Below are 19,136 nucleotides of genomic sequence, written 5' to 3'. Positions count from 1 at the left end.
TGGCTATTTGTAGCATGTGCCCTATCTCACAATAATGTGCCCCTCCACATTATTGGGAGGTTAATCATCTACGGTACAGTTGTTGACGCTTAGCTACAACCTCTTATCTCCCCATGACAGACACTTTCTCCCCCAAGCTAGGTCCTTTTCCCCCCACCATCCTGCACCAGGACCCCAGAGCCCCTCCATCCTCTCCTTTCCCCTCCTCCCCTAGAGTCCTTTGCTTTGGTGTCATATACCATGACCCGCTCAAGTTTGGTTTCCCTTTTCTGCCTTTGTTTCTTAAATTCACCTGTGAGGTAGATCATTCAGTATTTGCCCTTCTCTTTTTGGCTTATCTCACTTAACATGATACCTTCAAGTTATTTCCATGTTGTTACAAAGGAGATGACTTCATCATTTTTAACAGCTACATAATATTCCATTGTACATATAGAAACTTTCTCAAGCACTCATCTCTTATTGGACACCTGGGTTACTTCCCAGTTTTGGCTATTATAAGTTGTGCTGCTATGAACATAGGTATACACAGATCTTTTTGGATGGGTTTGTTTGGTTTCTTAGGATCTAGCCCCAGGGGAGGAGTTGATAGGCCATAGGGTAGGTCTACTTCTAGTCTTCTAAGAGTTCTTCAGACTGTTCTCCACAAGAGTTAGACCAATTTACATTCCAACCAGCAGTGCAGGAGGGTTCCTTTGCCCCCACAGCCTCTCCCAAATTTGTTGGCACTATTGTTTCTGATGTATGACGTTCTCACAGGGGGGAAGTGGTATCTCATTGCTATCTTTATTTGCATTTCCCTGACAATCACTCAGTGTGCATTTTTCATATGTCTGTTGGGTCTCTTTGGAGAAGATTCTGCCCATACCTTCCTACCCCTCCCCATGCTTCTATGGGAGTATCTGCCTTTATTGTTGAGTTTGGTGAGCTCTTTTTGTGTTTTGGTTATCAGTCCTTTGATGTACGACACATATATATTTTCTTCCCCTCTGTAGGAGGTCTCTCTGTTACGGTGGTGATCAGTTTGTCCTTTTCTTGACAGTTTTCATGCGCTTACCATCTCTGAACCATCCACAGGTGCTGTCATGGATCCATCCAGAGAACAAGACGGTCATTATGCGCTGCAGCCAGCCACTTGTGGGCATGAGCGGGAAGCGGAACAAAGATGATGAGAAATACCTTGACGTCATCAGAGAGACCAACAGGCAGATTTCTAAACTCACCATTTATGACGCGAGACCCAGTGTGAACGCTGTGGCCAACAAGGTAAGGGGTTTTCTGGAAGCTTCCTTTCACTGGGTGCATGTTCTTCTTGATGTGTTCCCATTCAGAGTTTATATAAAGCAGGTGTTCTGATCAGCAGAGCTAATTCAGGTCACTAATTCACTTATGTGGGAAGCCCATGCACAGTACTGTTGAACTATATTTGGGGGGGGCAGGTGAGATACTATCTTAGTGCTCCACCATCGATGGAGTCACCCCAGGCTATCCACAGTGCTCCCATGTGGTGCTGGGGCTAGAACCCAGGGCCACACAAATGCTAACGGTACATGTACTGTACTTTGAGCCTCCTCCTGGGCTCCTGCACTTCTAGAAAAAAAAATAAGGAAGCACACCTGGAAGTTATAATAGGTAAAGGTGTATCTTAGAAAGGAAATGAAGGCAGACTGTAGCATTATAAGCAGCAAAGCGGTCTGCAGACATCTCTCTCTCTCTCTCTCTCTCTCTCTCTTTCTTCCTTCTCAATTTCTACCTCTCCTATCAAACTTTTCTTAAAAAGGAAAAAAAAAGTGCCGGCCAAGAGTAGTGATGTCCTAGTGCCAGCAGTCAGCTTCAGTGATAACCGTGTAGGCAAAAAGAAAAAAAAAAGAAATTTGTTAATTTTTATTTTTATTGGATAGAAACACTGAGAAATCTAGAGGGAAAAGGTGGATAGGGAGAGAAAAAGAGAAACACCTACAGCACTGCTTCACCACTCATGAAGCTCCCCCCATGCAGGTAGGGACATGGTATTGTGTCACTACCCAGCACCCTGTCTCTGTTCTTACACTGTTCTGATAGAAGCAATGAAAATGGTTTTGAAATTCTGTGAAAAGTGATCAGCGAGCCAAATTGATAGGTGAATTAGAAAACCAAATATTAGGGGCTGGGTGGTGGCACACCTGGTTAGGCGCACGCACTGCAGTGCGCAAGGACCTGAATTCGAGCCCCTGGTCCCCACCTACAGGGGGAAAGCTTTGCAAGTGGTGAAGCAGGGCTGCAGGTGTCTCTCTGTCTCACTCCCTCTCTATCACCCCCTTCCCTCTTGATTTCTGGCTGTCTCTATCCAATAAATAAATAAAGATAACAAAAAAAGAAAACCAAAAATTGAGGAAATCAAATCAAAATATGAGTATCTTCTTGGATTCATCCTTAGTTTCATATATTTATTTTTCCTTTTAAGAAAATATTTATTTCAAGGTGGGAGGGTAGATAGCATAATGATTATGCAAAGAGACTCTCATACCTGAGGCTTCAAAGTACCCTGTTCAATCCCCTGTACCACCATACCAGAACAGTGCTGTGGTTAAATATATATATTTCTTTATTATTTTTATTTTTTATTATTTTTATTTATTTATTGGATAGAGAAAGCCAGAAATAGAGATGGAAGCCTTGGATAGAGAGGAAGGGAGACAGAGAGATACCTGCAGCACTGCTTCATCACTCGTGAAACTTTCCCCCTGCAGGTGGGGACTGGGGATATGAACCTGGGTCCTTGTGCATTGTAACATGTGCTCAACCAGGTGCGCCACCACCTGGCCCCCAAATATATATATTTCTTAATGACAGAGAATAAAGAGATAGAACGCAGGCATCATTCTGGAACATGCAATGCCAGGGCTCAAACTCAGGAACTCATGCTTGAGAGTTGAAAACTGTATCCACTACTCTAACTCCTGGCTCACCCTATATCTGTTTTTCTACTCATCCCTTATGTAAGTTTCAGAGTGCAATATGTGCAAAGAATACAGTCTTTCCATGCGCACTCAGATGGAATAGGGTGTAACATTAAAATGAAGCATTTAGAAAGAATATTTGCAGGAGCCAGGTGGTGGCACAGCGGTTTAAACGCACATGGTGGAAGGCGCACGGACTGGTATCAGAATCCCGGTTCGAGCCCCTGGCTCCCCACCTACAGGAGGATGGCTTCACAAGCAGTGAAGCAGGTCTGCAGGTGTCTATCTTTCTCTCCTCTCTCTTTTTTTTAAAAATATTTATTTTATTTATTTATTTATTTTTGTTGCCCTTGTTTTATTGTTGTAGTTATTATTGTTGTTGTCGTTGTTGGATAGGACAGAGAGAAATGGAGAGAGGAGGGGAAGACAGAGAGGAGGAGAGAAAGGCAGACACCTGCAGACCTGCTTCACCGCCTGTGAAGCGACTCCCCTGCAGGTGGGGAGCCGGGGTTCAAACTGGGATCCTTATGCCGGTCCTTGTGCTTTGCGCCACCTGCACTTAACCCGCTGCGCTACAGCCCGACTCCCTCTCTCCCCCTCTCTGTCCTCCTCCCTTCTCTCTCGATTTCTCTCTGTTTTATCCAACAACAATGATAGCAATAACAACAACAATAATAACAATGACGACGATAAACAACAAGGGCAACAATAGGGAAAAATTATAAAAAGAAAGAAAGAAAGAATATTTGCAAAATGTTGAAGTGTAGAAAGCAAATACTTTGGAGGCCAGGTGGTGGCACATTGGTTGAGCACACATATTATTATTATTATTATTATTTTAATCTTTTATTGTATTTTATTTATTTATTATTGGATAGAGACAGAAATTGAGAGGGAGATAGAGAGGCAAAGAGACAGAGAGAGACACCTGCAGCTCTGCTTCACCACTCATGAAGCTTGCCTCCTTTAGGTGAGGACCAGTGGCTTGAACCCAGGTCCTTGTACGTGGTGACATGTGCACATAACCAGTCGTGCTACTCCCTGACCCTGAGCACACACATTATTATCCTCAAACCTGGGTTCAAGCCCCCTGTCCCTTCCTTCACGGAGGAAGCTAAAGGAATGGTGAAGCAGGTCTGGAGGTGTCTCTCTTCTCTTTCCCTCTGTATCTACTCCTCCTCCCCTCTCAATCTGTACCTATTAGTGAATAATTTTTTTTTTAAACCAAAGCACTGCTCAGCTCGGGCTTACAGTAGTGCAGGGGTTTGAACCTGGGACTTCAGAGCCACAGGCATGAGTCTGTCTCTTTACATAACCATTATGCTATCTAGCCCTGCTGTACCTATCTATTAAATTAGAGGGGGGAAAAAAGCAACAAAGAAAAATGAATTTAAAAAATAGATGAAAAATGGTCACTGGTAGTGGTGGATTCATCATGCAATGAACATCAACAGTAACTCTGGTGGCAAGGAAAAAAAGAAGAAGAAAGAAAAGAAATGCCATATATATATATACTAGCTCTGAAGTGCACTGCCAAGGAGATTTCTTGAAATGCCTCTTAAACACTCAGGAAATAGACCTGTGTTTCTCTTAGTAATGAAGAGAAGGAAAAAGCTCGGGCTTTAAAGGTCTCTAGATGTGTCAGCTCTTTAGAAACCCTGAGTGTCCGCCTTTGAGCTGCATCTCCCTGCCAGCATCTGTCTCCATAGCAACGTGCCCTTGGCCCTTCACTGCCATCCTGCTAGGCCTTCTGGGTTGTTCTTTTCTGCTGCAAAGAAGAATTCAGACCTAAGCAGAATTGGAAAAGTTGAACTTTGGGGAACCCTATCTCTGCTTGACTAATTGCTTCCCACCCTTCTGACTCTCTGTCCCCTTTGAACTTAATTGCTCCTCTCCTGCAGATCACACATTCCCCACCCCCATGCAACAAACAAAACCGCATCATTTTGGATTCAGCCGATAGATACCAAGTCTATGGGCAGATCAATTCTAGCCACAAGCTGATGCATTTTGGCTCCTACACAGCTCTAGATTACAGTGGGGCTGCCTCACTGGCTGTTTTTGCGAGAACTTTTGGTGCTAATAGATACTGATGTTTGTTTGTTTATTTTTAGACCAAAGCATTGCTCAGCTTGGGCTTATGGTGGTTAAGGGATTGAACTTGGGACTTTGGAGTCTAGGCATAAAAGTCTTTTTGCATAACCATTATCCTGTCCCCCCATTTTTTATTTATTTATTCATTTATTTGGATCACTTCTAGGTATTTGTGAAAGAAAGTCTAGAGCTAAGAGTCTCTTTGAAGGGAGCTGGGCGGTAGCGCAGAGGGTTAAACGCACATGGCACAAAGCACAAGGACCGGAGTAAGGATCCCGGTTCGAGCCCCCGGCTCCCCACCTGCAGGGGAGTCACTTCACAGGCAGTGAAAGCAGGTCTGCAGGTGTCTATCTTTCTCTCTCCCTTTCTCTGTCTACCCCTCCTCTCTCTTTCCTATCTAACAATAACGATATCAATAGAACAACAAGGGCAACAAAAGGAAATAAATAAATATTTTTTTTAAATTAAGAAGTTAAAAAAAAAGAGTCTCTTTGAAGACTATCCTTGGTCTGAACAGGGAAGCCACCTATGAGGGAAGCAGGGAGCCCAGCTGTGGGAGAGTGACAGGTTTGCAGCTGTAGCAGAGCCTCGGCTCCCAGTCCCTCCCAGGCCATGGAGTGGACATTGGTGACTTCCAAGGACTTGGTACATCCCAAGCATGATCGCTAGATGCCTGTCAGGTGTTCCTACCCGAACTCTGTACCTCCCTGGAGTGGGGGGGGGGGCAGATGACCCACTTGCCTAGTTGGTCGTTAACTGGGAACTTACTGAAATGAGCAAAGTGAAAATTTACTGTCTTGGAGACCAGATAGTGACATACTCACTTAAGCACACGTGTTACTATGCTCAAGAACCCAGGTTTGAACCCCTGGCCCCCACCTCATGGGGGAATCTTCATGAGTAGTGAAGCAAGTCTACAGATGTTTCTCTCCCTCCTTCTCCTATCTCCCCCCTCATCCCCTCTCAATTTCTTTCTGACCTATCAAATAAAAAAAAAAAGAAGAAAGAAAGGAAAAAATGGCCTTGAGGAACAGTAGGTCCATCATGCAGGTACCACCGAGCCCCTGGTGGCAATAAAAACAAAGAAAAAAAACGTTTACTGTCTTACTACTCTAGAGTCTGTGTATAGCAGGGGCTGAAGACAGATTTCTGTGTCTCCAAAATGAATCTCTTGTCTTGTCTGGTAGCCATCCTGCCCTGGCTCTGACACTGGCACTGTCCCTGGCAGGACACTCTAGCCTTTGTGTCTGTGACCACCTCACTACAGCCGTCCCATTGTCTCAGGTGTAAAGAGGCAGAAGTTGGCATGTGCACTTCTCTGCTGCTTCCTCCTGGCCTCCAGGCCCTGTCGCTGTCCTGATCCCAGCACTAAAGCAAAGTGCCTCTGCTTTGACTAGCCCTGTGCCTGTCCTGGTGACTGCCACTCACCCAGGTGTCTTTACCCCCTTCCATGGCCGGGGGCCTTTTAAAAGGCCAGCAGCCACATGGCTATGCCGTGGGGAGATAGTAAGCAGAGAGCTTAAGAGTTGAACAGCAAAGTCTGAGTATTATTTTTGTCCATGGACAGCGGGCATCTTCAGTAGGCCATGGCCAAGAACCCATGCATACCCTGGCACATTCCTGCTTGCAGGATGGCAGGAGGCAAGAGCCATCTTGTCCCTTCTGGAAACCCTCTGTTCTCTGAAGTCCCACTAGGTGCCCTGGTCTATCTTTAGTGCCTGTAGGGCAAAGCATAACACATAAGCTCCTCTTCCCACTGGCCCAGCAGAGGCAGTGATGCCCATTTCATAGTTTTGGTGTCAGAGACAACATGGCAGAGAGAGACTGGGAGATGGCTCAGCGGGTAGAGCACATGTCCTCCATGTGGCAAATGCAGCCCCAGAAGAGCTCCAGGGATGGTGGAGTGGTGTTTCGGTGTGGCTCTGCAGTCTCAGTCACTCACCAGTGCCGTACATGTGTGAAGGGCCCAGATAATTCCCTGGCATCACCAAAACCTAAATTAATTACTTAGAAGAAAGTCCATAAGTAATATATCTATTTAAAGTATGTCTTCTTTTATTTATTTATTTTTTTCTGAATACTGCTCAGCTTTAGCTTATGGTGGTGCATGGGATTAAACCTGGGACTTCGGAGCCTCAGGCATGAGAGTTTCTTTGCATAACCATTATGCTAACGACCCCCTGCCCATATATCTGTTTTTTTAACTTAATTTACTTGACAGGACAGAGAAAAATGGAAAGGGAAGGGTGTTAGGGTGTTAGGGAGAGAACATGTGGAACATCACTTCACTGCTTAGGAGGTTTTCCGCCTGTAAGTGGAGACCCAGGGCTTGAACCCAGATCCTTGCACATGGCAGTATGTGTACTTAACCAGTCTACTACCTCACAGCCCCATAACTAATATATTTCTAAAGCAATATTCATATTACCTAGGACCTCAGAGTGGCTAGTGTGAGCTGTGAAAGCATGTAATTCCTGTTTAAATTTTTTATTAGTGATTTAATATTGATTTGCAAAATTATAAGATAATAGGGATATAATTCCACACCTTTCCCACCACCAGAGTTCTGTGTGCCCATTCCCAAGATCACAGATATGGGTTTACTATTATTTCTATTACTGTTTGTCTTTATTTATATGTCCATTTTTTTTCCTATGGTCCTGCCTTTTCTTCCTTTCTAAGTCATACCTACTACTTCCGAGTGTCCTTCCTTCCTTCCTTCCTTCCTTTTTTCTTTCTTTCTTTCTTTCTTTCTTTCTTTCTTTCTTTCTTTCTCTCTCTCTCTCTCTCTCTCTCTCTTTCTCTCTCTCTTTCTTTCTTTCTTTCTTTCTTTCTTTCTTTCTTTCTTTCTTTCTTTCTTTCTTTCTTTCTTTCTTTCTGTCCCTCTTCTCTCTGTGTGTCCTGGCGGAACGGAATTAGAGTTCACAGCTCCCTGGTCATCTTGCCCTTATAATTCTTCCCCCTCTGGGAGTATGGACCAATTTTTTTTTAAGATTTTATTTATTAGGAAGATAGGAGGAGAGAAAGAACCAGACATCACTCTGGTACATATGCTGCCAGGGATTGAACTCAGGACCTCATGCTTGAAAGTCCAATGCTTTATCCACTGCGCCACCTCCCAGACCACTGGACCAAAATTCTTTATGGGGTACAGAAAGTAGTTCTGGCTTCTGTAATTGTTTCACTGCTTGTTGTGATTAAAATTAAAAGGACTTGGCTGCAGCGTGGCTGTGAGCGGGTTTAAACTATCAAGGAGTTATTAGGGTGGTACAATAGTATGGGATGTGTATTTTGGGTACAGCAAGATAAGCAGTCATCGGCAGAAGTATAGTTACTCATTATGGCTGTAGAAAAGTCTTAAGAGTGTACTGGCTAGCTGAGTCACACGTGTTCCGTTCCCAGGAGAGGCAGCCATGGCAGGTACCTTGAGCACACAGGAAAGCTCGGAGCTGGGAGTGAGCAGCCTGGAACCGACAGCAGGCAGTGTCCAGCAACAGCACCTCCTGGTGCATGCTTAAGTTCTGTCCTGATGTTACCCTGACGTCAGCCCATATGTAAATTAGTCCATTCATCAGCTATATGCTAATGACATCACAACAACTGCTGAACATGGATGTTGGCGGGTTGATCCATACCCTTAGCCTGTTTCTGTCTTTCCTTAGTGGGGTAGGGCTCTGGAGAGGTGAGGTTTTACGACACATTGGTAAGATCATCTGTCCAGAAAGTTCAGAAAAAATTGTAGTAGCATCTACAACTTGGTGTCTCTTGGCTTAGTGAGTTTTTGGAGAGATCCTGATTGTATTTTGTTGAGTTTTCATGTGATTTTTCATTTTTTTCTAGTTTATCAGGAGCGCTATCTGAAAACAGGTCCTAATCCATAGCCATGCCTCTGGCAACTCTGCATATAGTTCCTTTGACTCTGTGAGGCCTAGGATGTTCACCCCCATGCCATAGAAGAGGACATTGAGACTCAGAGGCTAAGTGCTTCACCCCAGATCACACAGCCAAGAGACACCCAAAATAAACTATCAGGTGCAGGTTGATTTCCTCAGGCCCCATCATGTCCTAGGTGAACACTGGAGCAAGCCAGTAGCACCCCCAGAAGACGAAGTATTGTCCCTCAAGTGGTAGAAGGAGAGGACTGTTAACACCCACTCTGGTCTTCCAAGGTCCAGAAGCAGGGTTAGTCATGCCAGAACCTCTAGGAAAGGCCTCTTCCTTGCAGATACCCATCCTCAGGAAGATGCCAGCCTGCCCTCTTTGTCCTGACACTGGTGGCTCAGCACCAGGTCACAACAGTTACTGGATGTCCCCAGGAGGGTGTCAGCTTGGTTCGGAGGGCTGATAGTTTTGGAGGTGTCTGTGAAAGTGACCTGTGAGGGAGAAAGCCCAACTGATGGCTGCTCTCCTTGTTTCCTAGGCAACAGGAGGCGGCTACGAAAGTGAGGATGCCTATCCCAATGCCGAACTCTTCTTCTTAGACATTCATAACATCCATGTCATGCGGGAGTCTTTAAAAAAAGTCAAAGATATTGTTTACCCAAACGTGGAAGAATCACACTGGCTGTCCAGCTTGGAGTCCACTCATTGGCTAGAACACATCAAGGCAAGTACACCTGCTTGAAGTTTCAAACGTTGATCTCTGCTTTTCTCATAATCCCCTGTGGAGTATAAGTAATAGAGTTATTTGCCATTTTTTATTTGTGAATAATAGTGATTTATAAGATTGTAAGATTACTGGGTATATTTCCACACTGTACCCACCACCAAAGTTCTGTGCCCCCACCTCACAAAAATAACTACCATGGTTCTCACACACTCTTAGAGATAGTTTATTTGCTTCTACTCTCTCTTTCTTCCTTCCTTCCTTCCTTCCTTCCTTCCTTCCTTCCTTCTTTCTTTCTTTCTCTCTCTTTTTTTAAGTTCCTGCATTTCAGGCCTCTTGACTCCATATATGAGTGAAGTCATATGGTAATTGTCTTTCATCTCTTATTTGAGTACATGTAATCACTTCCAGTTCCATCCATTTTGTCCCAAAGGACACAGTATCATCTGTTTTTAATTGCAGAGTAGTATTCCACGGAGTATATATCCCATAACTTCTTTAGCTATTCACCTGCCAATGGGTATTTGGCTGTTAATGAATACTGCAGCTATGAAAATAGAGGTGCATATCTCCCTTTGAATTAGTGTTTGAATGTTTTTGGATAAATGCCCAAGAATGGTATTTCTGGGTCATGCAGCAATTCCATTTTTATTTGTTTAAGTACTTTCCAGCCCAGTTTTCCAAAAGGGCTCTACCAGTTTGCATTCCCACTAGTTGTGGAGCAAACTCCCTTTTTCTCCACAACCTCGCCAATACCTTTTATTTCCTGATTAGTTGATGTAGGCCATTCTCACAGGTGGTAGAATCTCAGTATAGTTTTGATTTATATTTCTCTGTTAATAAGTGAAGTGAAGCATTTCTCCGTGTATCTATGTGCCATCTGTATCTCTTGTCTAGTAAACTGCCTATTTGGTTCTTTGGACCACTGTGTTATTGGGTTATATATCTTGATGAAATTTTTTAAATACAAAATATGCACTTAGCTGTATTTTAATCAAAATGAATTACTCACCAGGACAGGACTCGCAATTTAATTCCTTAAGTCAAAAACAAAAATAATAATAAACAGGGACACATTATTTGTGGGGCAGGATTGTGTGCTAGATGGCTGTCCACACCTTTCTAATTTGCCTAGTTCAGACAGTACTTTGATAGCCTCGACCTGAGTCATTTCAGCATGTGCGGGGTCTCATTCTCCACCTCCTCAGCACTGAGTCCTGGAGTTGCCCACATGGATTTGTTGAGGAACTGCCCATCTGTTGTCTGAACATCACCGAGCATCACCTTCCAGGCCCCAGCAAGATTGCCTTACTGCGACTCGTCACAGGTTGACTGACTCTAAGATATGCATGTTGTATTTTCACTGTATTCAGTGCTCCATCTTGACAAAACACCCAAAGCCTCCATTCATTTTTTAATATTTGTTTAATTAAATTTTCGTAGTGTGACAGAAAGGAATCAAGAGGGGAGGGGATGATAGACAGAAAATTGCAGCCCTATTCACCACTTATGAACCTTCTCTACACGTGAAATCTGGGAACTTGAACCTGAGTCCTTGCACACTGTAATGTAAACACTCTACCAGGTGTGCCTCCACCCAGCCCAGATGTCTCCATTCTTTTTGAAAGTCAAAGTTCTTGAAGTTATCTGAGGCAGCCAGCACTCTAGAAAGATGCCTTTTAGTTCTGCAAGCAAACATTCATGCCAGCAAGCGAGCTCGCCTGGATAGTGTGTACCTGCTGTGTCAAGTGCATGATGCAAGTTGGAACCTGGTCCCACTACACTGTGGGAAGCTTTGGTGCCGTGGTGTCTTTCCTTTACCCCTCTGTCACTCTCTTTTGTCTGAAAGTAAATAGTTGGTTCAGAGTGGTGGAGCTTTAGTGGAGGGGGGATCAAAACAAACAAAAAGGCTGTTTCAAAGAGGTGAATGGTTTTTCTTTCTCATAAGGTGATCCTGGTTTATAAGATCAAACTTTTACTCCTGCCAGGGCTTCGAGCCTACTTAAGTCCACTACTTCTAGCAGAACCCCTCCTTCCCCCTTTTCGGTCACAGAGAGAAACAGGGAGTGGGAGGGACAGATAGAGAAAAGAGAACACAGTGCTACTCTACCACTTGGAAAGCTTCCTCCTTGTGAATGGTGCTCCCATGTGGTGCCACGATTGAACCCGGTCCTTGTATGGTAAAGCTGTCCACCAGCTTTCTTTCTTTTTTTTACATTTATTTATTTATTTATTTATTTATTCACTTTTGTTGCCCTTGTTGTTTATTGTTATAGATATTATTAATGTCGTTGTTGTTGGATAGGACAGAGAGAAATGGAGAGAGAAGGGGAAGACAGAGAGGTGGAGAGAAAGATAGACACCTGCAGACCTGCTTCACCACCTGTGAAGCGACTCCCCTGCAGGTGGGAAGCTGGGGGCTCAAACCAGGATCCTTACGCCGGTCCTTGCGCTTTGTGCCACGTGCGCTTAACCTGCTGCGCTACCGCCCGACTCCCCCCTGCTTGGTTTCTGACATCTCCCCTCTCCCGATGAGTGAGCTCTTCAGGTGTTTGTCTTTCTCTTCTGACTTAGTTTGGTTTAACATGGCTGCCTCCAGCCCCATCCATGTTGTAGCAAGTGGCAACCATTCTAGCAGCTCTCTTCCACTATGTAAAGAAACCACAAATTCCTGGGTTTTTTTTTTTAAATTTTTTATTTAAGAAAGGATTAGTGAACAAAAACATAAGGTAGGAGGGGTACAACTCCACACAATTCCCACCACCCAATCCCCATAACCCACCCCCTCCCATGGTAGCTTTCCCATTCTCTATCCCTCTGGGAGCATGGACCCAGGGTCGTTGAGGGTTGCAGAAGGTAGAAGGTCTGGCTTCTGTAATTGCTTCCCCGCTGAACATGGGCGTTGACTGGTCGGTCCATACTCCCACTCTGCCTCTCTCTTTCCCTAGTAAGGTGTGTCTCTGGGGAAACATTTAATTATTCATTTATTTATTTTTGGAGACAGAAAGACAGAGAAAGAGAGAGTGGATGAGACCACAGCACAGAAGCTTTCTTCAATGCAATGAGGTCTGGGCTTGAACCTGGGTCACACACACATGGCAAAGCAACGCACTATCCAGGTGAGCTATTCCGCTGGCCCCATAGGCAACTCTCTTATCCACTTACCTATCTCTGGGCACAAAATTTAGCTCCCTGTCTTGACTATTGTAAAAATCTCTGCAGTGAACATAGGTGTGCAGATAGCTTTTTGGATTGGTGACTCTATGCTTCACACAGATAGTTACCTAGATTACTGGATCCTATGGTGGCTTTACTTTGGGCATTGTAAAGCATCTCTAGACTGTTGCCCGGAGGATCAGGGCCACTTCCCTTTCCATCAGTGGTGTAGCAGATTTCTTTCTCTCCATGTCCCCACCAGCACATGCTGTTTCTGTCCTTATTTTGTGGCCATCCTCACCGGTATAAGGCATTAAATCACTGTTGTTTTAACTTTCATACCTCTTGTACTTAGTGATTCTGAGCAGTTTCTTTTTGTCTAGCTATTGGCCCTCTGTGTCTTCTTCTTTGCTGAAGTGTCTTTTCAGATCTTCTGCCCATTTAAAGTAATTTTTAGATAGGAACAGGGAGGCAGAGAGAGAGAGTGTGTGAAAGAGACCACAGCATCAAACCTTCCTTCAGCGCAGTGGATGCTGGGCTGAAACCAGGGTTGTGCATATGGCAAAGCAGTGCCCTATCCAAGTAAGCTACTTCATGAGCACTCCTTTATGTATTTATTTATTTATTTATTTATTTTTGTTAGGGGTATTTTTGGCTGTTGTATTTTAAGTTCTTTATTTTGGATATCAGCACTTTGACAGGTAGGTGCTGTACTTTTGAAAACATAGTATAAAAAAAAAGGAAGGATTGAGGGTCATTTGATTTTGAAAAGGAGTTTTGTAGACAAAAAGCTATACAAAAAGTATATACAAAAAGATATACATGAGGCATTTTTTATTTCTTTTTTTTTTTTCCCTCCAGGGTTATCTCTGGGGCTCAGTGCCTGCACTCTGAACCCACTGCTCCTGGTGGACTGGTGGACTTTTTTTTTTCATTGTTGTTGTTGCTGCTATTGTCATTGTTGTTGCTGCTGCTGGATAAGAGAGAAAGAAATTGAGAGAGAGGGGAAGACAGAGGGGGGAGAGGAAGATAGACACCTGCAGACCTGCTTCACTGATTGTAAAGCGACCCCCCCCCTGCAGGTGGGGAGCCGGGGGCTCGAACTGGGATCCTTGAGTCCATCCTTGTGCTTCACACTATTTGTACTTAACCTGGTGTGCTACTGCCCAGCCCCCTTTAATTTCTTTTTCATTATCGTTGTTGGATACATACAGCCAGAAATGGAGAGGGGAGGGTGTGCTAGAGAGGGAGGGAAGCAGTCACACCTGCAACCCTGCTTCACCACTCGCAAAGATTTCCTCCTACAGGTGGGGACTGGAGGCTTGAACCTGAGTCCTTGTGCACTGTAACATGCACGCTCAACAAGGTGTGCCACCACCCAGCCCCCCTGACGCATTTTTTAAAGAAAATAACTACACAGACCTTAAATAGTTAGTATACTTGGATTTCATAGTAATTAAAAAGGAAGAGAAGTTATGACTGGACAGTGAAATACTGTGCAGCCATTAAAATCATGCAGAGGGATATCTAATAGCATAGAGGAAAAGCTCCATGTATGAAAGTGATAGGGCTTCAAGAGCCCCAAGTAAAGGAGAATTCTGTTTGTACACAGAGAAGTTAAGAGAGACTGCCAACATGTAACAGTTATTTTTTCTGAGTTGATGAAACTGTGATCATTTTCTTCTTTCTACTTGTCTTTGGTTTCTTTATATTTCCCAGTGAATATAAATTCTTTTAATCAATAAATCAGAAGCTTTTTTCCCCCAAATTATTGTTAAAATGAGTCTGCTTTGAACTAGATAGAAGAGAAACTGGGGCGCCGGGCAGTGATGCAACAGTTAAAAAAAAAAGCACAAGAACTGGCCTAAGGATCCCGGTTGAAGCCCCCGGCTCCCCACCTGCAGAAGGATCGCTTCACAAGTGGTGAAGCAGGTCTGCAGGTGTCTATCTTTCTCTCCCCCTCTCTGTCTCCCTCTCCTCTCTCCATTTCTCTCTGTCCTATCCAACAACAACGACACCAATAACAACAATATTAATAACAACAAAGATAAACAACAAGGGCAGCAAAAGGGAAAAAAAATAGCCTCCAGGAGCAGTGGATTCGTGGTGCAGGCACCGAGCCCCAGTGATAACCCTGGAGGCAAAAAAAAAAAAAAAAAGAAGAAGAAGAAGAAGAAGAAGAAGAAGAAGAAGAAGAAGAAGAAGAAGAAGAAGAAGAAGAAGAGAAATTGATAGAGAGTAGTAGCTCAGGGATGGCAGGTGATTCACATGGTAGAACACACAGGTTTCCATGCTTGAAGAGCTGGGTTCAAGTCCTAGGGCACCGCATGGAAGTACCTGCAGGGGGTTGCTTCACGGGTGGTAGCAGAGTGCTGCAGTGTCTCTCCTCTTTCTCTGTCCCCCTCTCTACCTCTCCTCTCTAGAGAAAAGAAAAAAATGGCCAGTAGGAGTCATGCAGGCAGTGAACCTTAGTGGTAACCTTGGTTGAAAGAGATAAATATAAGTAATGGCTCTGAAGTCTGGGGAGATCAGAAGTCAAGACCAACTGCAAAAGAGGAAGTATAGAAGTTGGGACTCAGGAGACTAGCTGGAACATGTAAAGGGCTCCTATAGGTTTTTATAGTTTTCTCTATAGAGAAGGAACTACAGAAGATAGGAAAGGAATTGTCACTGTTCCTTGAAGAGGCCATGTGTGACTAGACCGTACCTGGGTCCCTGTAACAGCATGTGACTCAAGACTCCTCAGGTGTAGATCAGATCTCAGCAGCTGAGATAGGGGAGTGGAGCTGTGCATAACTTTGAGCTGGTCCTGGAAGGTGCATGGGATGGGTAAGGCATTTGGGCTGCTCTGACAAACTCTGGGAGAAAGGATTCTAGCCCTCTTCCAGCTTCCAGTGGCTGCTGACATTCCTTGGCTTGTGGCCACATCATCCCAGTCCCTGCTTCTGTGGTCACACAGTCTTTCTTCTGTCTGAAATCTCTATCTGCCTCCCTTCTATCAGGATCCATGGAATATCATTTCAGTGCTGCTGAATAATCCAAAACAATTTCCCCATCTCAGAGTCATTAATATGATCACATCTACAACGCCTCTGGTAATATTCACAAGTTTCCAAAGGTTAGGATCTATACCTCATGGGTGGCCATTTTTCACTGCTAGAGACATGGTCTGGCCATCAGTCACCTGCACTCAGATGACATAGGGGTGTTCCACAGGTGGATTCTGATGATAGGTGTACAGCTGTATATATGACACCTTTACCCCCATGGACTACATGGGGAAGTGCTGTGATTTGTAGACTCTATCACTCACTGTATGTGCCTGACTTGGCAGACACTGGCATCGGAGGGAGAATTCAACATCCATCAGTTCAGTGGTTCTGTTAAGTCATTATCATCATCAGCAGCAGCAATATTATCATTGCCACCAAGGTTAGCAACTGGGGTTTGGTGCCTGCACAATAAATCCAATGCTCCTAGGAGTCTTTTTATTTTAAAATAGACAAAACTTGGAAGGGAAAGGAGGAGATAAAGAAGGAAAGGGAGACACCTGTAGTACTGCTCCACTGTTTCTGAAGTTTCCACCATGCAGGTGGGAACCAGAGGCTTGAACCTGGGTCCTTGCTCATGGTAACATGTGCTTGCTATAAGGTGCTCCACCTTCTGGCTGCTATGTGTACTGCTCCTTATGAGCCATTTCAGTGTACAACCTTGTCAACTGAAAGTGCAGCTGGGGAGACGGTGTGGTGCTAGAGCAGTGGACTCGTATGCCCGAGGTCTCCAGTTCCATCCTTAGCATCACATATGCGAGAGTGATGCTCTGGTTCTGGTTCTCATTAATAGGGAAATGAAAGGCCAGGTGGTGGTACATTTGGTTGAGCTCTTATGTTACAGCATGCAAGGACCTAGGTTCAAGACCCTTGCTTCCCACCTGCAGGGTGGATGCTTAACAAATGGAAAAGCAGATCTGTAGTTTCTCTCTCTCTCTCTCTCTCTCTCTCTCTCTCTCTCTCTCTCTCTCTCCCTCTTTCTCTCTTTGTCTCCCACTTCCCTCTTGGTTCTTCTCTGTATCTATCCAATAAATAAGTTAAGTTTAAAAAAATAAGTGAATGAATGTGTCTTTATTTTCATTAATAAAAACAAAGGGCAAAAGGTGATGTCCATTCTTTCAAGCCTGAGATCTAGATTTGACCTGTTTGACTTATTTTTCTAATGTGATCACTATTGTGGGCTAAGCCACATCACCACCACCACTCTGCACATGTGACAGTCCCAAACCCTGGCATCTCCGAGTGTGACCTAATTTGCAAAGAGGATTGCAGGTGAGATGAGGTCACACTTGGGTCAGGTGGGCCTGATCTACGGGGACTCTGTCCCCAGGAAAATAAGGGTAATGCTACCACCAGCCAAGAAGCTCCCAGAAGTCAGGAGAGAGACCTAGGACTGAGTCCCCTGGAGAGAGTGAGATCTTGCCCGCTCACTTGATCCTGACCTTGGCCTGACATGCCACCTCCAGAGTTGGAAGATGATCCATTTGCACTGGCTTTGCAACCAGCAAGTTGTTCACATATACTCATAATCCAAAGTGCAGAATACAGTTCAACTTTTTGGTCTTTATTTTCTTAATATGTAGTTACATTCAAATGTAGTTTCTACACACGAAGATCAACAGGTCCTCTCTTGTTTTCAGATTTTTTTTTCCTGAACCTTAAGAGCATTTTCAAACAAGACATGCTAGAGTTAAAAAGAGGCCTTTCAGAAACTATGGTATATATACTCAGTGGACTACTACTCAGCCGTCATCAAAGGGGAAACCTTGTCTTTTGCAGCAACGTGGCTGGAACTGGAGATGATGTTGCTAAGCGAAATAAGTCAGGCAGTGAAAGACAATTTGTGGGTGGAGCGGCCAGGTGGTGGTGCACCTGGTTAAGTGTACACACTACCGGTGTGCAAGGACCTGGGTTCAAGCCCCTGGTCCCCACCTGCAGGGGGAAATCTTCATGAGTTGTAAAGCAGTGCTGCAAATGTCTCTTTCTCTTCTTTATCTCCCCCACCCCTCTCATTTTCTCTTTTTTCTCTATCCAATAATAAATAAATAACATTTTTAAAAAATATGGATGGTTTTGGTCATGTGTGGAGTATGAATGACCAAAGCAAATGAGTCAGTAAAATACAGGAAAGGGCTCGGGCTGTAAGAGAAGGGAGGGAAAGGGTAGAAAAGGCCTTGGAGTCCTGGTTCATGATTGATGGGAAAGGAGCTGAGTTGGGGATGAGAGTGTTCTGTACACACCTACTACAGGGAGATGGACAAATGTACTCATGTATCAACAGCTGTACTGCAAAGCTTAAAAATAATCTCATGGACTTTGAAAACCCTGATGGCTTCCAGAAGGAAAGGAGAGGGGGAGGAAGACTGGGCAGGGGGATCAATGTGCCAGTGAGTTGTCACCAGAACTTTGGTGCTGGGTAGGCCGTGGCTAAAACACACACAGAGGTGTGAGCCCGGACTTGCACAAGTGGACAATCTTATGAATGCACGGTGGGTGACCGGTGCTTACAGCAGCCGTGCTTTCAGATGGAAGAGTGCCCTCAGCTGCCTCCTGACTGTCGTGTTTTTCTTGGCCAGCTTGTGCTGACGGGGGCCATCCAGGTGGCGGACCGGGTGTCCTCTGGGAAGAGCTCCGTGCTCGTGCACTGCAGTGATGGCTGGGACAGGACCGCCCAGCTGACATCCCTGGCCATGCTGATGCTGGACAGCTACTATCGGAGCATTGAAGGGTTCGAGATACTGGTACAAAAGGAATGGATCAGCTTTGGACATAAATTTGCATCTGTAAGTATTTGGATCTGCTGCCTTTATTAGTTGTCATGTTCCTAAAATTTCTTTGTGTATGGGGAGTCGGATGGTAGTGCAGTTGGGTTAAGTGCACGTGGCATGAAGTGCAAGGACCAACGTAAGGATCCCAGTTCGAGCCCCCAGCTCCCCACCTGCAGGGGAGTCATTTCACAGGCAGTGAAGCAGGTCTGCAGGTGTCTATCTTTCTTTCCCCCTCTGTCTTCCACTCCTCTCTCCATTTCTCTCTGTCCCATCCAACAACTACGGCATCAATAACACCAACAACAACAACAACAGTGAAACAACAAGGACAACAAAAGGAAATAGATAATAATTTAATGTTTTTAATTTTCTTTGTGTATTAGGACTGGGGGATAGCTCAGCAACCAGAGCGTGTTCCTTGCTGTGTGTGAAGCAAGCCCTGGGTTTGAATCCTGACACCACATGGGAGCACCAGGGGGAGCACCATGGGTTGAACTTAACACAGCTGCATAGCTTTTGACCA

At 44.6% G+C, this 19,136-nt stretch overlaps 1 protein-coding gene across 7 annotated transcripts in view; it reads left to right on the top strand.

The window, feature by feature from the left end:
• The window catches only part of MTM1 (myotubularin 1), a 114,945-nt gene that overhangs the window by 74,576 nt on the left and 21,233 nt on the right, over window positions 1–19,136 (top strand). For all 7 annotated transcript variants that reach the window (XM_060183550.1, XM_060183551.1, XM_060183552.1 and 4 more), the window contains 3 exons: window positions 1,078–1,266; window positions 9,454–9,639; window positions 18,422–18,628. In XM_060183550.1, the coding sequence (XP_060039533.1) occupies window positions 1,078–1,266; window positions 9,454–9,639; window positions 18,422–18,628 (582 nt within the window). The remainder of the gene's footprint in view (window positions 1–1,077; window positions 1,267–9,453; window positions 9,640–18,421; window positions 18,629–19,136) is intronic.

The sequence above is a fragment of the Erinaceus europaeus genome, chromosome X, assembly GCF_950295315.1.
Source record: "Erinaceus europaeus chromosome X, mEriEur2.1, whole genome shotgun sequence".
Taxonomy (NCBI): Eukaryota; Metazoa; Chordata; class Mammalia; order Eulipotyphla; family Erinaceidae; genus Erinaceus; species Erinaceus europaeus.
This window is presented reverse-complemented; position numbering and strand designations above follow the sequence as displayed.